Genomic DNA, 21,306 nt, shown 5'->3' with positions numbered 1-21,306 from the left:
TTGACCAAATACTTATTTTCCCCCATGATTTGCAAATAAATTCATAAAAAATCATACAATGTGATTTTCTGGAATTGTTTTTCTAATTTTGTCTGTTATAGTTGAAGTGTACCTATGATGAAACTTACAGGCCTCTCTCATCTTTTTAAGTGGGAGAACTTGCACAATTGGTGGCTGACTAAATACTTTTTTGTCCCACTGTATGTCACAAAAACCCAAAACACAGCTAAATGAAGCACTAACCTTTGACGATCTTCATCAGATGACACTCCTAGGACATCATGTTACACAATGCATGTATGTTTTGTTCGATAAAGTTCATATTTATATCCAAAAACTGAATTTTACATTGGCGCGTGATGTTCAGAAATTGTTCCGAAAATGTTTATCCTCCAAAACTTCCGGTGAATGAGCACAATGAGCACACATATTACAGAAATACTCATCATAAACATTGACAAAATACATAACAATTATTTTAAGAATTATAGATACAGTACTCCTTAATGCAACCGCTGTGTCAGATTTTAAAATAGCTTTTCGGAGAAAGTACATTTTTCAATATTCTGAGTACATAGCTAGCCATCAAAGCAAGCTATACAGACACCTGCCAAGTTCGGGCAGATATATATTATTACTGTATAAAACCTAGCAGTACTACTGATTTCTCTGAGAGTGAGGCAGATATATATTATTACTGTGTTAAACCTAGCAGTACTACTGATTTCTCTGAGAGGCAGATATATATTATTACTATATTAAACCTAGCAGTACTACCGATTTCTCTGAGAGGCAGATATATATTATTACTGTGTTAAACCTAGCAGTAATACTGATTTCTCTGAGAGTGAGGCAGATATACATTATTACTGTGTTAAACCTAGCAGTACTACTGATTTCTCTGAGAGTGAGGCAGATATATATTATTAATGTATAAAACCTAGCAGTACTACTGATTTCTCTGAGAGTGAGGCAGATATAATATTATTACTGTGTTAAACCTAGCAGTACTACTGATTTCTCTGAGAGGCAGATATATATTATTACTATATTAAACCTAGCAGTACTACCGATTTCTCTGAGAGGCAGATATATATTATTACTGTGTTAAACCTAGCAGTAATACTGATTTCTCTGAGAGTGAGGCAGATATACATTATTACTGTGTTAAACCTAGCAGTACTACTGATTTCTCTGAGAGTGAGGCAGATATATATTATTAATGTATAAAACCTAGCAGTACTACTGATTTCTCTGAGAGTGAGGCAGATATATATTATTACTGTGTTAAACCTAGCAGTACTACTGATTTCTCTGAGAGGCAGATATATATTATTACTGTATTAAACCTAGCAGTACTACTGATTTCTCGGAGAGTGAGGCAGATATATATTATTACTGTGTTAAACCTAGCAGTACTACTGATTTCTCTGAGAGTGAGACAGATATATATTATTACTGTGTTAAATCTAGCAGTACTACTGATTTCTCTGAGAGGCAGATATATATTATTACTGTGTAAAACCTAGCAGTACTACTGATTTCTCTGAGAGGCAGATATATATTATTACTGTGTAAAACCTAGCAGTACTACTGATTTCTCTGAGAGGCAGATATATATTATTACTGTGTTAAATCTAGCGTACTACTGATTTCTCTGAGAGGCAGATATATATTATTACTGTGTAAAACCTAGCAGTACTACTGATTTCTCAGAGAATGAGACAGATATACGTAAAGCATTTTGAAAAAAAAAACATTTGACTATCTTAAATGAAACATCAAATGATACATTATAAACATACACATGTCGGTCATTGAAAAATTGCATGCCATGATTAGGGAGTTAGGGCAGGTGGCACCAAATCGTCCCACCTACGTAACAGCCAGTTGAATCCTGTGGCGCGATATTCAAATACCTTAGAAATGCTATTACTTCAATTTCTCAAACATATGACCATTTTACAGCATTTTAAAGACAAGACTCTCGTTAATCTAACCACACTGTTCGATTTCAAAAAGGCTTTACAACGAAAGCAAAACATTAGATTATGTCAGCAGAGTACCCAGCCAGAAATAATCAGACACCCATTTTTCAAGCTAGCATATAATGTCACAAAACCCCAGAAGACAGCTAAATGCAGCACTAACCTTTGATGATCTTCATCAGATGACACACCTAGGACATTATTTTATACAATACATGCATGTTTTGTTCAATCAAGTTCATATTTATATCAAAAACCAGCTTTGTACATTAGCATGTGACGTTCAGAACTAGCATACCCCCCGCAAACTTCCGGCGAATTTACTAACAATTTACTAAATTACTCACGATAAACGTTCACAAAAAGCATAACAATTATTTTAAGAATTATAGATACAGAACTCCTCTATGCAATCGATATGTCCGATTTTAAAATAGCTTTTCGGTGAAAGCACATTTTGCAATATTCTAAGTAGATAGCCCGGCATCACAGGGCTAGCTATTTAGACACCCAGCAAGTTTAGCCTTCACCAAACTCCGATTTACTATTAGAAAAGTTTGATTACCTTTCCTGTTCTTCGTCAGAATGCACTCCCAGGACTTCTACTTCAATAACAAATGTTGGTTTGGTCCCAAATAATCCATAGTTATGTTCCAACAGCGGCGTTTTGTTCGTGCGTTCAAGACACTATCCGAATGGTAAATAAGGTTCACGCGCACGGCGCATTTCGTGACAAAAGATTTCTAAATATTTCATTACCGTACTTCGAAGCATGTCAACCGCTGTTTAAAATAAATTTTTATGCCATTTTTCTCGTAAAAAAGCGATAATATTCTGACCGGGAATCTGCAATTAGGTAAACAGACGAAAGAAAATACAGCATGGGGTCGACTCGGGCACGCGCCTAAGCCCTTTGTCCTCTGATCGGCCACTTGGCAAAGGCGATAATGTGTTTCAGCCTGGGGCTGCCTCAATATCGTTCAGCTTTTTCCCGGGCTCTGAGAGCCTATGGGAGCCGTAGGAAGTGTCACGTTACAGCTAAGATCCTAATGTTCAATAAACAGAGCCAAGAACAACAACACCTTGTCAGACAGGCCACTTCCTGCATGAAATCTTCTCAGGTTTTTGCCTGCCATATGAGTTCTGTTATACTCACAGACACCATTCAAACAGTTTTAGAAACTTTAGGGTGTTTTCTATCCAAAGCCAATAATTATATGCATATTGTAGTTACTGGACAGGAGTAGTAACCAGATTAAATCGGGTACGTTTTTTTATCCGGCCGTGTAAATACTGCCCCCTAGCCCTAACAGGTTAAAAAACACCTATCTCATTTATAATTTCTTTAAAGAATAAAAGTTAACTTATGAACGTTTCTGAAAGTGATATCTAGCGTTTTGTAATGAAACTCTTCTTATGTTTCCCATCTGAGATCAGAGTAGATGAGAGATGTAAAGTTTGTCTCTGTTGTGTTGAAGACCAATAAAGCAGGAGAGACCAGCCTCCCCTGTACCCAGCTGTGTGTCCATGAAGAGTGACTGGTCTATGAAACCTCCTATATCCTTTAGAGAGGGAGACTTTACTACTGAACAAAGGTAAGAAGAACTCATGGGTCATGGTCAGTGAGTTAAACAACACTGTTTCAAGTCATTTCTCCTCTCCCATTTTCACATTTCTTTTGGTTGTTTTCATAATCCATAGGCTAATCCTTTAGTCCATTTTCATAGTCCTAAAACAGTGTGTGTGTGTGTGTGTGTGTGTGTGTGTGTGTGTGTGTGTGTGTGTGTGTGTGTGTGTGTGTGTGTGTGTGTGTGTGTGTGTGTGTGTGTGTGTGTGTGTGTGTGTGTGTGTGTGTGTGTGTGTGTACTCCCTGGATGAGGAGATATAATCTCATGTTTTGTCCACAGAAACCAACAGGAGAGATCAGAGTCAGAGATTCTCAGTGGTCAGTCTTCCCAGAGTCATCAAACAGACCTGGACTCTATATTCAGTGTATGTGGTCCTGTTATGAACATTTGTTTTTGTTTACCTCGAGTAAAGTTGATCTGTCAATCATTCATTAATGTGTTAATGAGAAAGCATTTCTTCTCTTGCTTAACTTATTTACATGATTTATTTCAGTTGCTTGAAGAGAAAATTATGACATTTGTGAAGAACGAGCTGAAGATGTTCAAGAGGATTCTTGGTCCTGAACTCCCAGAAGGATTTGAGAGTCAGAAGCAGGATGAGGAAGTGGTGGATGCTGAAGATGAGAAGCAGGAGAGCAGTGCCAGAGAGGGGGCTCTGAAGATCACACTGCACATCCTGAGGAAAATGAACCAGAAGGAGCTTGCTGACACACTGGAGAAACGTAAGATCTGTCTGCCTCATGTTGAATGCTGTTTTATAACATTTAAAAGCTGTGGCTAAAGTACAGCTAAAGTAGCTGTGTAACTCAATGATATTGTAGCAGACTTAACACAACACCTAGTGACCTCATCAAGTAGCAGCAGGGATGTGTTGTGGTGATTAATTTAGAGAGAGAGAGAGACAACATTAATAATACCATCAATAATACGAATAATAATATAATCAGTCACACCAGTCTGTAATGCATTATGAAAAGATTTATACAGTCAGTTAAGAGAATAAATGATTATAATTTAAATAACAGTCCTACAATACTGTAGTTATTAAAACATATGTAATATTAATATCCTCTGTGTTATTTCTTCATTCAGATGAGCTTGCTGTGATTTGCCAACGTGAACTCCAATCTAACCTAAAGAAGAAGTTTCAATGTGTATTTGAGGGGATCGCTAAACAAGGAAACCCAACATTTCTCAACAAGATCTACACAGAGCTCTACATCACAGAGGGTGGAACAGGAGAGGTCAATAATGAACATGAGCTGAGACAGATTGAGACATCAACCAGGAAACAAGCAAGACCAGAGACTGCAATCAAATGTAACGACATCTTCAAACCCTTAACTGGACAAGACAAACTTATCAGAACTGTGCTGACAAAGGGAATCGCTGGCATTGGAAAAACAGTCTCTGTGCAGAAGTTCATTCTGGACTGGGCTGAAGGAAAAGCCAATCAGGATGTTCAATTTGTGTTTTCATTCCCTTTTAGGGAGCTGAATTTGATGAAAGGGGACAAACACACTTTGATTGAACTTGTCAATCACTTCTCAATGGAAACCAAACAATCAAGAATCTCCAACTACGACAAGTACAAAGTTCTGTTCATCTTTGATGGTCTGGATGAGTGCCGACTGCCCCTAGACTTCCAGAAGAACAAGATCTGTTATGACGTCACAGAGTCAACCTCAGTGGATGTTCTGCTGACAAATCTCATCAAGGGAAATCTGCTTCCCTCTGCTCTCCTCTGGATAACTACCCGACCTGCAGCAGCCAATAAGATCCCTTCAGGGTGTATTGACCAGGTGACAGAGGTACGAGGGTTCAATGACCCACAGAAGGAGGAGTACTTCAGAAAGAGATTCATTGATGAGGACCTGGCCAACAGAATCATCTCACACATAAAGACATCAAGGAGCCTCCACATCATGTGCCACATTCCAGTCTTCTGTTGGATTTCTGCAACAGTCCTCGAACACATGCTGAAACATAAGAGAGAAGAGATGCCCAAGACTCTGACTGAGATGTACACACACCTTGTGGTGTTTCATACCAAACAGAAGAATGAAAAGTATCTTGGGAAAGAAGAGACAGATCCACACTTGAGTAACGAGAGCATTCTGTCACTGGGAAAACTGGCTTTTCAACAGCTTGTGAATGGCAATCTGATTTTCTATGAAGAAGACCTGAAAGAGGCTGGCATTGATGTCAATGAAGCCTCAGTGTACTCAGGATTGTGCACACAGATCTTTAAAGAGGAATGTGTTCTGCACCAGATGAAGGTGTACTGCTTCGTGCATCTGAGCATTCAGGAGTTTCTGGCTGCTGTGTATGTGTTCCTCTCATTCATCAACAACAATGAGAATCTAATGGACAAACAGCAAACAAAGTCCAGTATATTTTCTTTGCTGTACAGAGACGAGCCTGAAGTTACTGTCTACAAGAGTGCTGTGGATAAAGCCTTACAAAGTGAGACAGGAAACCTGGACCTTTTCCTCCGCTTCCTTCTGGGCCTCTCACTGGAGTCCAATCAGAAGCACTTACGAGGTCTACTGACAAAGACAAGAATCAGCTCACAGAGCCATGAAGAAACAGTCAAGTACATCAAGGAGAAGATCAGGGAGAATACCTCTCCAGAGAGGAGCATCAATCTGTTCCACTGTCTGAATGAACTGAATGACCATTCTCTAGTGGAGGAAATCCAAAGCTACCTGAAATCAGGAAGTCTCTCAAAACCCAACCTGTCACCTGCACAGTGGTCAGCTCTGGTCTTTGTGTTGCTGACTTCAGAAAAGGAGCTGGATGTGTTTGACCTGAAGAAATACTCCAGATCAGAGGAAGGTCTTCTGAGGCTGCTGCCAGTGGTCAAAGCCTCCAGAGCTGCTCTGTGAGTAAATAAAATGACATATAAGAAGTAATCATCAGGAAGAAAGAAATATTATGTTTAGAGAAAAATGTGTATTATAATATGTATATAATATTAAATTGAATAACATATTGAATCAGATATTCAATCTAGTATTACAATATGACCATACAATTCTAGGAGACGGAAGATGAATCTATATGTTGTTTGAGAGAATAAACCAAATGCATCTACCGTTGTCCTTCTACACTACTGGTGTTAAATTAACAGTGTGTTTGTGAAGTCATGATGATCTCGTTGCAGGCTGTCAGGCTGTGGAGTCACAGAGGAAGGCTGTGCTTCTCTGGTCTCAGTTCTCAGTTCAAACCCCTCACACCTGAGAGAGCTGGACCTGAGTAACAATGACCTGAAGGATTCAGGAGTGAAGCTGCTCTCTGCTGGACTGGGGAAACCCCACTGTAAACTGGAGACTCTGAGGTCAGTATTCCTGTAGTTGGTCAACAAGTGATAACTGTTCACCAGATCCACATGTGTTTACCAGGCACACATAGTCCACACCATATGTGTTTGGACAGTGAAGCTTACAGTTGTACATTTGGTTGTGTTTTAGATTGTAGCCTCTGTTATTGGTAATGGTGAGAGGTTAGTATGTTTTGTTGTATCCTCTGTTATTGGTAATGGTGAGAGGTTAGCATGTTTTGTTGTAGCCTCTGTTATTGGTAATGGTGAGAGGTTAGCATGTTTTGTTGTAGCCTCTGTTATTGGTAATGGTGAGAGGTTAGCATGTTTTGTTGTAGCCTCTGTTAATGGTAATGGTGAGAGGTTAGCATGTTTTGTTGTAGCCTCTGTTATTGGTAATGGTTAGTATGTTTTGTTGTAGCCACTGTTTTTGGTAATGGTGAGAGGTTAGCATGTTTTGTTGTGTCCTTTGTTATTGGTAATGGTGAGAGGTTAGCAGGTTTTGTTGTATCCTCTGTTATTGGTAATGGTGAGAGGTTAGCATGTTTGTTGTAGCCTCTGTTATTGGTAATGGTGAGAGGTTAGCATGTTTTGCTGTAGCCTCTGTTATTAGTAATGGTGAGAGGTTAGCATGTTTTGTTGTATCCTCTGTTAGTGGTAATGGTGAGAGGTTAGCATGTTTTGTTGTAGCCTCTGTTATTGGTAATGGTGAGAGGTTAGCATGTTTTGTTGTAGCCTCTGTTAATGGTAATGGTGAGAGGTTAGCATGTTTTGTTGTAGCCTCTGTTATTTGTAATGGTGAGAGGTTAGCATGTTTTGTTGTAGCTTCTGTAACTTTTCTCACTCATTATTATTAAAATAACTGCAAATGCGTCAATGTCACCTCTTATGAAACATTTGATCTGAAATCCAAAATGCTGGAGTGTAGGGCCACATTTAAATGTTTTGCTTCACTATCAAAATAGATATGGTGTGGACTGTATACTCAATACAATCTAAATCTGATACCTCACTGTCTGTCTTTTGACTGATACTGCTTTTAAACTGGTCTGGTCAGTCTACTCAAATATTTGTACTATACATGTTTCTATCTGCAGGAAAAACTTTGATAATTTGTCATTTTTAATGACGATATATTAATTTACAAATAGATATGGAAGGTTTCATATGTTGAAAAAATATACCGCCACTATTTTCACCACCAAAGAATAGCAGTGTGATTTTAATATGATTTGACTCTTTGCAGGCTGTCAGCCTGTGGAGTCACAGAGGAAGTCTGTGCTTCTCTGGTCTCAGTTCTGTGATCAAACCCAACACATTATTTGTAAACGGGTAACAGTGTAAACAGGGAAAGCTAAGCGTATCATTTTAATACAAAATGTCTGTCATTGTATTTCTTCTGTGTTGGCAGACTCACTGGCTGTAAACTCACAGACACATCCTGTAAAGTGTTGGCCTCAGTTCTCAGTTCAAACCCCTCACACCTGAGAGAGCTGGACCTGAGTAACAATGACCTGAAGGATTCAGGAGTGGAGCTGCTCTCTGCTGGACTGGAGGATCCACACTGTAAACTGGAGACTCTGAGGTCAGTATTCCTGTAGTTGGTCAACAAGTGATAACTGTTCACCAGATCCACATGTGTTTACCAGACACACATAGTCCACACCATATGTGTTTGGCCAGTGAAGTTTACAGTTTTAAATGTGGTGCTATGCTCCAGCATTTTGGATTTGAGATGTTTCATATTAGGTGACAGTACAGAATGTCACCTTTTATTTAAACGTATTCATACATATACAGTCGTGGCCAAAAGTTTTGAGAATGACACAAATATTAATTTCCACAAAGTTTGCTGCTTCAGTGTCTTTAGATATTTTTGTCAGATGTTACTGTGGAATACTGAATTATAATTACAAGCATTTCATAAGTGTCAAAGGCTTTTATTGACAATTACATGAAGTTGAAGCAATGAATCAATATTTACATTTAAAAATTATTAATTATTTGGACAAATGTATTTAGTCAAAAGTTGAATGTTTTGTCCCATATTCATGCCTGCAGTGATTACATCAAGCTTGTGATTCTACTAAATTGTTGAATTAATTTGCTGTTTGTCCTAGTTGTGTTTTAGATAATATTTTTCCTAATAGTAACTTAATGGTGAATAATGTCCTGTAATTTTGGAGTCACTTCACTTGTATTGTCAGTAAGAATAGAAGATGTTTCTGAACACTTCTACATTCATGTGGATGCTACCATGATTATGAATAATCAGGAATGAATCGTGAATAATGATAAATGAGCCTCTGTTATTGGTAATGGTGAGAGGTTAGCATGTGTTGTTGTAGTCTCTGTTATTGGTAATGGTGAGAGGTTAGCATGTTTTGTTGTAGCCTCTGTTATTGGTAATGGTGAGAGGTTAGCATGTTTTGTTGTAGCCTCTGTTATTGGTAATGGAGAGAGGTTAGCATGTTTTGTTGAAGTCTCTGTTATTGGTAATGGTGAGAGGTTAGCATGTTTTTTGCAGCCTCTGTTATTGGTAATGGTGAGAGGTTAGCATGTTTTGTTGTAGCCTCTGTTATTGGTAATGGAGAGAGGTTAGCATGTTTTGTTGTAGCCTCTGTTATTGGTAATGGTGAGAGGTTAGCATGTTTTGTTGTAGTCTCTGTTATTGGTAATGGTGAGAGGTTAGCATGTTTTGTTGCAGCCTCTGTTATTGGTAATGGTGAGAGGTTAGCATGTTTTGTTGTATCCTCTGTTATTGGTAATGGTGAGAGGTTAGCATGTTTTGTTGTAGACTCTGTTATTGGTAATGGTGAGAGGTTAGCATGTTTTGTTGTAGCCTCTGTCATTGGTGATGCTGAGAGGTTAGCATGTTTTGTTGTAGCCTCTGTTATTGGTAATGGTGAGAGGTTAGCATGTTTTGTTGTAGTCTCTGTTATTGGTAATGGTGAGAGGTTAGCATGTTTTGTTGTAGCCTCTGTTATTGGTAATGGTGAGAGGTTAGCATGTTTTGTTGTATCCTCTGTTTTAGGTAATGGTGAGAGGTTAGTATGTTTTGTTGTAGCCTCTGTTATTGTTAATGGTGAGAGGTTAGCATGTTTTGTTGTATCCTCTGTTATTGGGAGTGTTGAGAGGTTAGCATGTTTTGTTGTAGCCTCTGTTATTGGTAATGGTGAGAGGTTAGCATGTTTTGTTGTAGTCTCTGTTATTGGTAATGGTGAGAGGTTAGCATGTTTTGTTGTAGCCTCTGTTATTGGTAATGGTGAGAGGTTAGCATGTTTTGTTGTAGCCTCTGTTATTGGTAATGGTGAGAGGTTAGCATGTTTTGTTGTATCCTCTGTTATTGGTAATGGTGAGAGGTTAGCATGTCTTGTTGTAGCCTCTGTTATTGGTAATGGTGAGAGGTTAGCATGTTTTGTTGTATCCTCTGTTATTCGTAATGGTGAGAGGTTAGCATGTCTTGTTGTAGCCTCTGTAACTTTCTCACTCATTATTATTCATGATTCATTCATGATTTGTAGTAATCATGGCATAATCAGGATTCATTTAGTAGTGTTTAGAAACATGTTATCTACTCACTTAGACAGAAAATTATCCAGTCATCATCCACCATTTTATTATTGGGCAAAACACAACCAAAACAAACTGCAAATGCAACCAACTAGTTTACAACGAAACACTAATCTATTGACTACTTTAATACACTATAAATGAATTGGTCAGAATACTTATGACTTCTTCAAATGGGGGGACTAGATACATAAACTGCTTTCATTTCTAAATGGTGAATCAGATATGTATGAAAATATCCTCAAATAAAAGGTGACATTATATACTGTTACCTCATATGAAACATTTGATCTGAAATCCAAAATGTTGGAGTTTAGAGCCACATTTAAAATATTAGCTTGGATCATCATTGGATCATCATTGCAGGCTCCGTGCCGTGGATCACCACTGGAGGCTCCGGGCCATGGATCATCACTGGAGTCTTCGTGCCATGGATCATCACTGGAGGCTCCGGGCCATGGATCATCCCAACAGCCTTCTTGCCATGGATTATCACTGGAGACTCCAGGCCATGGATCATCACTGGAGGCTTCGTGCCATGGATCATCACTGGAGGCTTCGTGCCATGGATCATTATTGGAGGCTTCGTGCCATGGATCATCACTGGAGTCTTCGTGCCATGGATCATCATTGGAGGCTTCGGACCATGGATCATCACTGGAGGCTTTTTACATGGAGCCGGAACAGGTCTCACCGGACTGGGGAACGTCGCTGGAGGCTCCGGACTGGGGGACGTTGCCGGAAGCTCTGGACTGGGAAGGCGTACTGGAGGCCTGATGCGTGGGGCTGGCACAGGTGGCGCCAGACTGGTAACACACACCTCAGGGCAAGGAGCAGGAACAAGACACACCGGACTGGGCAGGCGCACTAGAGACCTGATGCGTGGGGCTGGAACAGGTGGCGCCCGACTGGTGACACGCACCTCAGGGCAAGTGCGAGGAGCAGGAACAGGGCGTACCAGGCTGGATAGACTCACTGGAGGCCTGGTACGTGGGGCAGGCACAGAGCTCACCGGGCTGTGAATGCGCACTGGCGACACAGTGCGCATCACCGCATAACACGGTGCTTGCTCAGTCACTCGCTCCCCCACGGTAAGCATGAGGAGCTGGCTCAGGTCTCCAACCTGACTGTGCCAATCTCCCTAATTTTTTGGGGGGTGTGTCTGCCTCTCGTGCTTCCCCTTGTTGCCGCGCTCTCGCTGCCTCCACCTGTTCTCGTGGGAGGTGCTTTTCTCCTGCCCCTAATTCCTCCAAAGCCCTGGATATACTCCTCCTAACCTCCGCAATAGTCCACAGGTCCATATCACGTTGGAATGACAAGTGGACTACACGTCTCGAATGTTCAGAAAGTTAAGCTTACGTTGCAAAAATCTTATTGACTAAAATTACAAATGATGCAGTACTGCTGGCTGGTGAAGTAGGCTAGCTAGCAGTGGCTGCGTTGTTGACTTTGCCATACTTGTTGTAGTCAACACCATCAGCCTCATTCATCTATTCCTCCATCAATATCACCATCGTTGTTGTAGTCATCACCCTCAGCCTCATTCATCTATTCCTGTCAAAATAGATATGGTGTGGACTGTATACTCAATACAATCTAAATCTGATACCTCAATGTCTGTCTTTTGACTGATACTGCTTTTAAACTGGTCTGGTCAGTCTACTCAAATATTTGTATTATATATTTTTCTCTCTACAAGATGATTTTACTCGTTGCAGGCTGTCAGGCTGTCTAGTCACAGAGGAAGGCTGTGCTTCTCTGGTCTCAGCTCTGTGGTCAAACCCAACACATTATTTGTAAACGGGTAACAGCGTAAACATGGAAAGCTAAGAATATAATTTTAATACAACCTGTCTGTCATTGTATTTCTTCTGTGTTGGCAGACTCACTGGCTGTAAACTCACAGACACATCCTGTAAAGTGTTGGCCTCAGTTCTCAGTTCAAACCCCTCACACCTGAGAGAGCTGGACCTGAGTAACAATGACCTGAAGGATTCAGGAGTGAAGCTGCTCTCTGCTGGACTGGAGGATCCACACTGCAGACTGGAGACTCTGAGGTCAGTATTCCTGTAGTTGGTCCACAAGTGTTTTGTTGTAGTCTCTGTTATTGGTAATGGTGAGAGGTTAGCATGTTTTGTTGTAGCCTCTGTTATTGGTAATGGTGAGAGGTTAGCATGTTTTGTTGTAGCCTCTGTTATTGGTAATGGTGAGAGGTTAGCATGTTTTGTTGTAGCCTCTGTTATTGGTAATGGTGAGAGGTTAGCATGTTTTGTTGTAGTCTCTGTTATTGGTAATGGTGAGAGGTTAGCATGTTTTGTTGTAGCCTCTGTTATTGGTAATGGTGAGAGGTTAGCATGTTTTGTTGTAGCCTCTGTTATTGGTAATGGTGAGAGGTTAGCATGTTTTGTTGTAGCCTCTGTTATTGGTAATGGTGAGAGGTGTCGTGTCTTTGGGGGTACCATTAAACGGAAGATATGTTTATCAATTAGCTCCCTGTAATTATTATCACGCGATTAAACTGATTAATCGTTTAATTGTAATTAACTAGGAGGTCGGGGCACCAAGGAGAATATTCAGATTACAAAGCTATAATTTTCCTAATATAACTTTCCTGTACTATAATATTATATTCTATTATAATATAGGTCGATTATCTTCTAAGTTTAAATGGTGTATTTACCTCTAGTCCAGTCTCATTCCAAAACGTCATAAATTGTTGTATCTGCACGAACCCAGTCTTTACTAAAATCATCGATACATCAATTGTCTTAAAATCATTTATTTACTACACTAAGTAATTAACAGAAAAACATACAAACAGTAATTATCGTCACAAAGGATTGGTAGAGGAATGTGCCCTTGTGGGCTAAACAGGCAGGTCGGCCTGTTGAACAATGGGTCATAAACGGTCCGCTGAGAAGTTACACAGAGTTCATTAATATTAACAATTGACAATTGAAGGCTCACTCATTCGGGAACAATTGCAATCAATATATATTTACGCTCAGTGTGTCGTCGTTCTTTGTTGGAGAGTTCGGTTCTGTTGGAGAGTCTCTCTCTCGGTTAGAATGGATCTTTCAAAGCAACATTCATTAATGTCGTCATAGAATGGTGGTTTCGTTGGTCTTCGCGTTCGATGATATAATTTACTTAGCTGCAGACTAATAATTAATATCAAAGACTTGTTCTTATTCTGTCGGTATCAATAGTCTAAAAGTTAACCACGTGGTATGGTTCACTTTCAGTAGAGGAATTGGAAGGTAGAACCTATGTGCCAACGGAGTGTAGGCCTGGTCTGGAGAAATGTAAATCAGGGAGTGTTTTATAGTGCCCATAGAACAGCTTGTCAAATGAAGCCTGGTCCTGTATGGGTGTTGGTACAAAGGGGAGGGGGGGTCAACTGTCCTTCCTGTACCCAAAGAGGCCAACGTCATGACAGAGGTTAGCATGTTTTGTTGTGGCCTCTGTAACTTTTTCACTCATTATTTTTCATGATCCTTCTCAATCATGGCAGTCACAGGCTTGATGTCGTCATTGCAGTCAAAGAATATGGGACCAAATACTAAACTTTTGACTATTTTAACACACTATGATTTAATTGGTCAGAAAACATATGACTTATTTAAATAGGGGGACTAGATACATGAAGTGCTTTCATTTTACTAAATGGTGAAACAGATATGTATGAAAATATCCTCAAATAAAAGGTGACATTATATACTGTCACCTCATATGAAACATTTGATCTCAAATCCAAAATGTTGGAGTTTAGAGCCACATTTAAAATGTTATCTTCACTGTCAAAATAGATATGGTGTGGACTGTATACTCAATACAATCTAAATCTGATACCTCACTGTCTGTCTTTTGACTGACACTGCTTTTAAACTGGTCTGGTCAGTCTACTCAAATATTTGTACTATACATGTTTCTATCTGCAGGCAAAACGTTGATAATTTGTAATTCATAATATGATACATTAATTTATGAATAGATATGGAAGGTTTCAGGACACTGATATATCTGAATATGTTTAAGAAATATACTGCCACTATTTTCACCACCAAAGACTAGCAGTGTGATTTTAATATGATTTTACTCTTTGCAGGCTGTCAGGCTGTCTAGTCACAGAGGAAGGCTGTGCTTCTCTGGTCTCAGCTCTGAGGTCAAACCCCTCACACCTGAGAGAGCTGGACCTGAGCTACAATCACCCAGGAGACTCAGGAGTCAGACTGCTGACTGCTGGACTGGAGGATCCACACTGCAGACTGGAGAAACTCAAGTATGTAGAGGGTTTATGTCAATGTTCATATCAGACATGTTTGACTTTTCAGGCTAGTTAAGACAAACATTCTGACCACCACTTGGACAAAATTATATGCTGTGTGTGTGTGTGTGTGTGTGTGTGTGTGTGTGTGTGTGTGTGTGTGTGTGTGTGTGTGTGTGTGTGTGTGTGTGTGTGTGTGTGTGTGTGTGTGTGTGTGTGTGTGTGTGTGTGTGTGTGTGTGTGTGTGTGTGTGTGTGTGTGAGTTCAGGTGTATCCCTCAATGACTGTCTGTTTTTCTGCTTACCGCTACAGTGTGGAACATGGTGAAGAGATCAGAATGAAACCTGGGCTTAGAAAATGTGAGTGTTGACTGCTGTGAAGAATATGACTAAGAATAAGTCTTAATTCAAGTTAAGTCAAAGTCAAAGACCACCATCATTACTGACTTGGTCATATTAAATATCAGCTGGAGTTCTACAGAAGCAGAAATCAGGGACACCAAAGTTTACAAAGAGTTGATGTGTGTGTGTGTGTGTGTGTGTGTGTGTGTGTGTGTGTGTGTGTGTGTGTGTGTGTGTGTGTGTGTGTGTGTGTGTGTGTGTGTGTGTGTGTGTGTGTGTGTGTGTGTGTGTGTGTGTGTAATTAATGTGAATAAGTGTGTATTATATTACCATACAGTATAACATATGATCATTCAACAAGTCTCAAGTTACCTTAACTTCTCCTTTTGATACCTAGAAACATCTACATTAAATGAATTAGTGAAAAGTGAGTTAACATTCTAATGTGAATGATGATGATTTCTAATATTGTGTCTGGTTTCATCCATCAGATGTCTGTGATCTCACACTGGACCTAAACACAGTAAACAGACTCCTCTCTCTGTCTGAGGAGAACAGAAATGTGACATGGAGGAGAGAGAAGCAGCTGTATCCTGATCACCCAGAGAGATTTGAGGACTGTAGACAGGTGCTGTGTAGAGAGGGTCTGACTGGGCGCTGTTACTGGGAGGTAGAGTGGAATGGGGGGCTGATATAGGAGTGACATATAAAGGAATCAGCAGGAGAGGAGGGGTTAAGGACTGTTGTCTTGGATACAATGACAAGTCCTGGTGTCTGTTCTGCTCTGACAACAGATACACTGCCTGTCACAATAATAATCCCACTACCATAGACGTCCCCTCCTCCAGCCCCCACAGAGTAGGAGTGTATCTGGACTGGCCAGCCGGCACTCTGTCCTTCTATAGAGCCTCCTCTGACACACTGACCCACCTGATCACATTCACCTCCACATTCCCTGAGCCCCTCTATCCAGGGTTTAGGGTTTGTGATGTTGACTCCTCAGTGTCCCTGAAATAATAACTGGACACACACACACACACACACACACACACACACACACACACACACACACACACACACACACACACACACACACACACACACACACACACACACACACCTGGACACACACACTGGACACAGACACACACTGAACACACACACACACTGGACACACACTCACTGGACACACACACACACACTCACTGGACACACACACACGCTTGACACACACGCTTGACACACACACGCTTGACACACACATGCTTGACAAACACACTGGATACACACACACACACTCTGGGGACACACACACAAACACTGACACACACACACACACACACACTGACACACATAAACACAGACACACACACACACACTGAACACACACACACACACAAACCCACTGGACACACACACACACACACACACACACACACACACTGGACACAGACACACACACTGAACACACACACACACTGGACACACACTGACTGGACACACACACACACTCACTGGACACACACACACACGCTTGACACACACACGCTTGACACACACATGCTTGACAAACACACTGGATACACACACACACACTCTGGGGACACACACACAAACACTGACACACACACACACACACACTGACACACATAAACACAGACACACACACACACACACTGAACACACACACACACACAAACCCACTGGACACACACACACACACACACACACACACACACACACACACACACACACACACACACACACACACACACACACACACACACACACACACACCTGGACACAGACACACACACTGAACACACACACACACTGGACACACACTCACTGGACACACACACACACTCACTGGACACACACACACACGCTTGACACACACACGCTTGACACACACATGCTTGACAAACACACTGGATACACACACACACACACTCTGGACACACACACACAAACACTGACACACACACACACACTGACACACATAAACACAGACACACACACACACACACTGAACACACACACACAAACCCACTGGACACACACACACACACTCACTGGACACACACACACACACACACACACACACACACACAATGAACACACACACACTGAACACACACAATGGACAAACACACACTGGACACTCACACATGACAGGCTTGTAATATTTTCTGATCTTTTTCCACTTTGCCTTTTTTATGATATATTTTACTGTTTGTGTTTGTACCACAGGAGGTTGGTGGGACCTTATTTAGGGAGGACAGGCTTGTAATGGCTGGAGTGGAATAAGTGGAATGGTATTGTCATGACGTTGGCCTGTGGGTAAGGTTTATGACCACCCCCCATAAATACCTTTCTCCCTTCCCCTCTCTGACCCTACTGAAGGACTTGAATAGCCTGTGTTAAATATAGAGAGTCTGGGAACATCAAACAAATGGGGTAAAGGAACCATATTTTGGTAATAAAACCAGTTGGAAATATGCTTGGGAACGTAATGAGTATGCATGTAAGGTTCGGTTGTCATCTGAGACATTATGACTGATGACAGGACGACATAAACTGTACCTGAGAAAGTATACACCCTCTAGTTATCAGAGTAACATGGAATTGTTATGGAATTGAAATGTTTGATATTGGAATTGTTTGTTAGGAGATTAAATGTAATTTTAGCTTCCAAATGAGAGAATTGTGTTTTCATAAGGAAAGTGCCCTGCTTGATCAGTGGCCCACCCCTGTGAAGAGGAGGGGTTATAAACGATGAAACACATCCTTCCCCCCTCTCCACTATATAAGCCTTTGACGAAAAGATAATCACGTTGTTCCAGTACGGGAGGTCTTCAGCCTCTACGTTAGAAGGACACACATGTCAAGTACAGAACTAAGCCAACCTCGGCGTGAGCTTTGGTGGCGAATGGTATGAACTTTGAGCTTATTCACTACAGAAGTGATACTTCCTAGCCGTTGAGTTAGCAGCGGCCGCTGTAGACGTGGGCTAGGAAAGGACGGACGACGGATCCAGTCTAACAACCAGATGAAGATACCACCACGTATCCAATTGACCACCATTGACATTCTTCCAAAAACAGGAAGATCTGTTGGCCAACCCGGCCAGCATCTACGACCAATCTACTGAAGCGCAGCTCAGAGTAAATATTTATTGCATTTTCCTTTTCCAAATGGGCGGTAATTTAGAATGCATAAGATAATGTATTTACGATAGCATAGCTGCTGTTTCTGTGTTCCTAAATCTTCCCGCTCTTTCATTCAAGCCCAACCCCCTTTCCTTTGTGTAACCAGCCATCATACAGGTTCCGTCCACCGGGACGTTTTCTGTATGACATCATCTGTATTCTGTGTATTTGTAATTCTGTGTGCTTAGTTTATTTAGTAAATAAATAATTAAACCCAATTTTGTATTGCTGATTCAACTTGTTAGCCAGGGTTCGTGAAAATAGCCAAGAACTTAAAACTTTCATTATGAGACTGAAAATAAAACAAGGGTTAATATTGACTGCTATCGATGTAAAATATTACAAAGTATTTTAAGAGTTTATTCGGAAGATAACGGCTCTATAAACGTTCTTCCGTGGTGCCCCGACTTTCTAGTTAATTACTTTTACATGATTAGCTTAATCAGGTAATATTAATTACAGAGAAATCATTTTATAAGTTAGCATGTCATATCACTTAATCCGGCATAGCCAAAGCCACGACAGTATTTACCAACGTTTCAGCATCACTGTGCCTTCTTCAGGGTGATGTCATCAATACTTGAACCAGGTTATGTAAACGAACAGTGCAATTAATGCAACCAATGACAATAGAGAGGGGTGTGACATAATGATTAAGTTAATTACAATGAATTAATGAAACTGTTAAAAAAAACTGTTTATGGCATATTAAATATTAAAAAATAGTAGGGTATTGTGGCAAAGAAGGGGGTCGAGTGATAAATGGCAGATATGTGAGGGCAGAACTAATAAACGGGCTCTGCCCGATCACTAAAATGGCCACCCCGATCAGAACTACAGATCACAAAATGGCCGACTGCCAAAACTACAATTCCCAGAAGCAAGGGGAACCCTCAGAAGGTGGAGCCGACCCACAGATAAAAGGTCAAGAAAAACCAGGAAGAGAGAGAGAGGGCGGGAAGGATCTATGAACCATAGAGAAAGAGACAATCTACATTGGCTGGATTTACCGTGTACGAGCTGGACTGTTTTGGACTTACCTGTTGCCGTTTAGACCTGGACCTACCGAGAACCAGATTTGTGTACCGAACCCTGCTATCCTTGACCTTACCTGCGGCCTGGGTGGACCAGGACAGCGAAACAAACACACAGGTACTGTCATGTTCGAAAGAACTTTCATTCTGGGCTGACTTTGGTGACAGTTTCCCACTTAATTTGTGACAAACGCTCCTAACTTTGAAGAGGTTTGCCACAGTATATTATATATATCCGGCTCTCAATGTAATCTGATTCATTATGATGTAGGATCAGGTCCCCCCTCTCCATGTAATCTGATTCATTATGATCTAGGATCAGGTCCCCCCTCTCCATGTAATCTGATTCATTATGATCTAGGATCAGGTCCCCCCTCTCCATGTAATCTGATTCATTATGATCTAGGATCAGGTCCCCCTCTCCATGTAATCTGATTCATTATGATCTAGGATCAGTCCCATCTCTCCATGTAATCTGATTCATTATGATATAGGATCTTTTTATTTGTATTATTTCACCTTTATTTAACAAGGTGGCTAGTTCTCATTTACAACTGCGACCTGGCCAAGATAAAGCAAAGCAGTGCGACAGAAACAACAACACAGAGTTACATGGAATAAACAAGCGTACAGTCAACACAAAAGAAAAAAGAAAGTCTATATACAGTGTGTGCAAATGGCGTGAGGAGGTATGGCAATAAATAGTCCGTAGTAGCAAAGTAATCAGAATTTAGCAGATTAACACTGGAGTGATAGATGAGCAGATGATGATGTGTAAGTAGTGATACTGGAGTACAAAAGAGCAGCAAAGTAAATAAAAACAATATGGGGATGAGGTAGGTAGATTGGGTGGGCTATTTACAGATGGGCTATGTACAGCTGCAGCAATCGGTTAGCTGCTCAGATAGCTGATGTGTAAAGTTGGTGAGGGAGATATGAGTCTCCAACCAGTGATTTTTGCAATTCGTTCCATTCACTGGCAGCAGAGAACTGGAAGGAAAGGCGGCCAAAGGAGGTGTTGGCTTTGGGGATGACCAGTGAGATGTACCTGCTGGAGCACGTGCTACGGGTGGGTGTTGTTATCGTGACCAGGGAGCTGAGATAAGGCGGAGCTTTACCTAGCATAGACTTGTAGATGACCTGGAGCCAGTGGGTCTGGCGACGAATATGTAGCGAGGGCCAGCCGACTAAAATGACCTGGGTTGCAATCATGAAAAAAACTACCCAGCCTTCATCGTTTGACATTGAGAACATTGGGAGAGATGAGAGCTGACGTTTTAGTAAATGTGCAGATTACGTATCTCAGTCACAGACAAGAAGCTCAATTAAGACATTATCTTCACCGATGCTTCGAAGTACGGTAATGGAATATTTAGAATTTTATTGTCACGAATTGCGCCATGCGCGCGACACTTCTTTACTATTTCGGATAGTGTCTGGAACGCACGAACAAAACGCCGCTATTCGGATATAACGATGGATTATTTTGGACCAAACCAACATTTGTTATTGAAGTAGCAGTCCTGGGTGTGCATTCTGACGAAGACAACAAAAGGTAATCAAACTTTTATAATAGTAAATATGATTATGGTGAGTGCTAAACTTGCCGGGTGTCTAAATAGCGAGCCCGTGATGCCTGGGCTATGTACTTAGAATATTGCAAAATGTGCTTTCACCAAAAAGCTATTTTAAAATCGGACATATCGAGTGCATAGAGGAGGTCTGTATCTATAATTCTTAAAATAATTGTTATGCTTTTTGTGAACGTTTATCGTGAGTAATTTAGTAAAATGTTAGCGAATTCCCCGGAAGTTTGCGGGGGGTATGCTAGTTCTGAACGTCACATGCTAATGTAAAAAGCTGGTTTTTGATATAAATATGAACTTGATTGAACAAAACATGCATGTATTGTATGACATAATGTCCTAGGGTTGTCATCTG

At 40.8% G+C, this 21,306-nt stretch overlaps 1 protein-coding gene across 1 annotated transcript in view; it reads left to right on the top strand.

Annotated features, from left to right (window-relative positions):
• The window catches only part of LOC123733106 (uncharacterized), a 48,269-nt gene that overhangs the window by 7,714 nt on the left and 19,249 nt on the right, over positions 1 to 21,306 (top strand). The window contains exons 4-6 of the mRNA XM_045712467.1: positions 3,896 to 3,980; positions 4,110 to 4,338; positions 4,709 to 4,829. Of these exons, the coding sequence (XP_045568423.1) occupies positions 3,896 to 3,980; positions 4,110 to 4,338; positions 4,709 to 4,829 (435 nt within the window). The remainder of the gene's footprint in view (positions 1 to 3,895; positions 3,981 to 4,109; positions 4,339 to 4,708; positions 4,830 to 21,306) is intronic.

Source organism: Salmo salar, unplaced genomic scaffold, assembly GCF_905237065.1.
Source record: "Salmo salar unplaced genomic scaffold, Ssal_v3.1, whole genome shotgun sequence".
NCBI classification, from domain to species: Eukaryota; Metazoa; Chordata; class Actinopteri; order Salmoniformes; family Salmonidae; genus Salmo; species Salmo salar.
Note: the sequence above shows the minus strand (reverse complement) of the source record. Positions and strands in the feature narration are given on the sequence as shown.